A 2,070-nucleotide genomic window follows, 5' to 3' on the forward strand; every position below is an offset into this window, starting at 1 on the left:
GATGGCATATATCACATTGGTAGATGTGCAGGTGAACGAGCCTCTGATGGTGTGGCTGATGTGATTAGGTCCTATGATGGTGTCGCTTGAATAGATATGTGGACAGAGTTGGCATCGGGCTTTGTTGCAAGGATAGATTCCTGGGTTAGTTTTTTTGTTGTGTGGTGCGTGGTTGCTGGTGAGTATTTCCTTCAGGTTCGGGGGCTGTTTGTAAGCGAGGACTGGCCTGTCTCCCACGATCTGTGAGAGGGAGGGATCGTCCTTCAGGATAGGTTGTAAATCCTTGATGATGCTCTGGTGAGGTTTTAGTTGGGGGCTGAAGGTGATGGTCACTAGCTCATATTCACATTGTCTCTCTATCCAGGTATTTGTACTGCGACCATCACCATAGACCCTGGGCACATACAGGAAGTCAGGGGAACGTACGGTACGTGCAGGAGACACCGTTCTGCCTCAGAGTTGGACAACTTCTCCCCTACTGCATGTCAGATTCCAACACAACCGATTTCACCAACCTCTCCACCTTCATCCTGCTGGGCATTCCTGGCCTGGAGGCGGCCCATGTCTGGATCTCCATCCCCTTCTGCACCATGTACATCATAGCCATCTTGGGGAACTTTTCCATCCTATTCGCTGTGAAGCTGGAGCTGAGCCTCCATGAGCCCATGTATTATTTCCTCTGCATGCTGGCCGTCACTGACCTGGTCGTGTATACATCCACACTGCCCAAAATGGTGGCAATTTTCTGGTTCAATTCCAGGGAGATCGATTTCAGTGCCTGCCTCACCCAGATGTACTTCATTCACTGCTTCTTAGCGATGGAGTCTGGGATCCTCGTAGCCATGGCTTTAGATCGCTATGTGGCCATCTGCCATCCCCTGAGACATTCCACCATCCTGACAAACCCCCTGGTGGCCAAGATTGGCCTGGCTGTGGTGCTGCGTGGTTGCATAGTTGTATTGCCCTATCCCCTACTGGCAAGGCAGTGGCCTTATTGCAGAACCAACGTAATCCCGCAGCCGTACTGCCTACACATAGCTGTGGTGAACCTGGCCTGTGCTGACATCCGTGTCAGTAGTTACTACGGTCTCTTTGTGCAATTCTGTGTGATGGGTCTGGATGTGATTTTTATCGGGGTGTCCTATAGCCAGATCCTCAGGGCAATCTTCATCCTCCCCACAAAAGATGCGCGGCTCAAGACTTGGGGGACCTGCGGCTCCCACCTTTTTGTCATTTTCGCCTTTTACATGCCAGGTGTGATCATCCCCCTCATGAACAGATTTGCCCAAAATGTGCCCCTTTATTTCCACGTTCTCATTGCCAATGTGTACCTCTTGATGCCCCCCATGTTAAACCCCATCATCTACGGGGTGAGGACCAAACAGATCCGGGACAGGCTGCTCAGGCTCTTTACTCATAAAGGGGCCTAAAGTTTTCTCCTGGTGCTCTGGTTCTCAGACCGAGCTCTGTGCAGAGCTGGCTGGTGATATGGTGCTGGGCCCCCTTCCCTCAATCACTTACTGGACAGTCAAAGTGACATTAAATCCTTTCCTGGCCTTGCTGTGCTGTGTCTGTGTGACAAACTGAGTAATCTTTTTTGTGTACAACTCATTCTCCCATAGGTTGCCACCTTTCTAATTGCTGTTAACTAGATATCTGAGGCCCCGCGCCCTGCCCTGCCTATTCCACAAGGCCCTGCCCCCTGCCCCACCTCTTTCCACAAGGCAGCTTCCACTGTCCCACCTGTTCCCCCAAGGCCCTGCTCCATTCTGCACCTCTTACCCCAAAGCCCAAGACCTGTTACTCACTCCCCTCCTCTCCAATGCCATCCACGTACTGGATCATCTCCACCTTCCTCCCCCCGAGCCTGGGCTCCCTCTGCTCCGGGGCTGGGACGGGATCTGCTGCAGCCTGGCAAGGAACTAGCAGTGAGGGCACAGTGCTGGGGCTGGTAGGCCAGTCCGGAGCAGAGAGGAAAGCCAGGAAACCGTAAAAAATCAGCTGAGGGTTGGGAGTAGGGCTGTGATGCAGTCAGCTGAGATTGTGCATCCAACAGCTTGTGGGCCCTAA

General features: G+C 52.7%; 1 protein-coding gene across 1 annotated transcript; it reads left to right on the forward strand.

The window, feature by feature from the left end:
* Positions 1-482: 482 nt before the first annotated feature.
* On the forward strand, positions 483-1,430 carry LOC135895385 (olfactory receptor 52R1-like). The gene has a single exon (XM_065423476.1). It carries the CDS (start codon positions 483-485, stop codon positions 1,428-1,430), a length of 948 nt encoding a protein of 315 aa, XP_065279548.1.
* The last annotated feature ends 640 nt before the right edge of the window (positions 1,431-2,070 follow it).

The sequence above is a fragment of the Emys orbicularis genome, chromosome 1 (genome assembly GCF_028017835.1).
Source record: "Emys orbicularis isolate rEmyOrb1 chromosome 1, rEmyOrb1.hap1, whole genome shotgun sequence".
Taxonomy (NCBI): Eukaryota; Metazoa; Chordata; order Testudines; family Emydidae; genus Emys; species Emys orbicularis.

What these genes read in the sequence shown, in the direction of transcription:
- LOC135895385 (XM_065423476.1), top strand. Translation starts at nt 483, where the DNA reads ATGTCAGATTCCAACACAACCGATTTCACCAACCTCTCCACCTTCATC.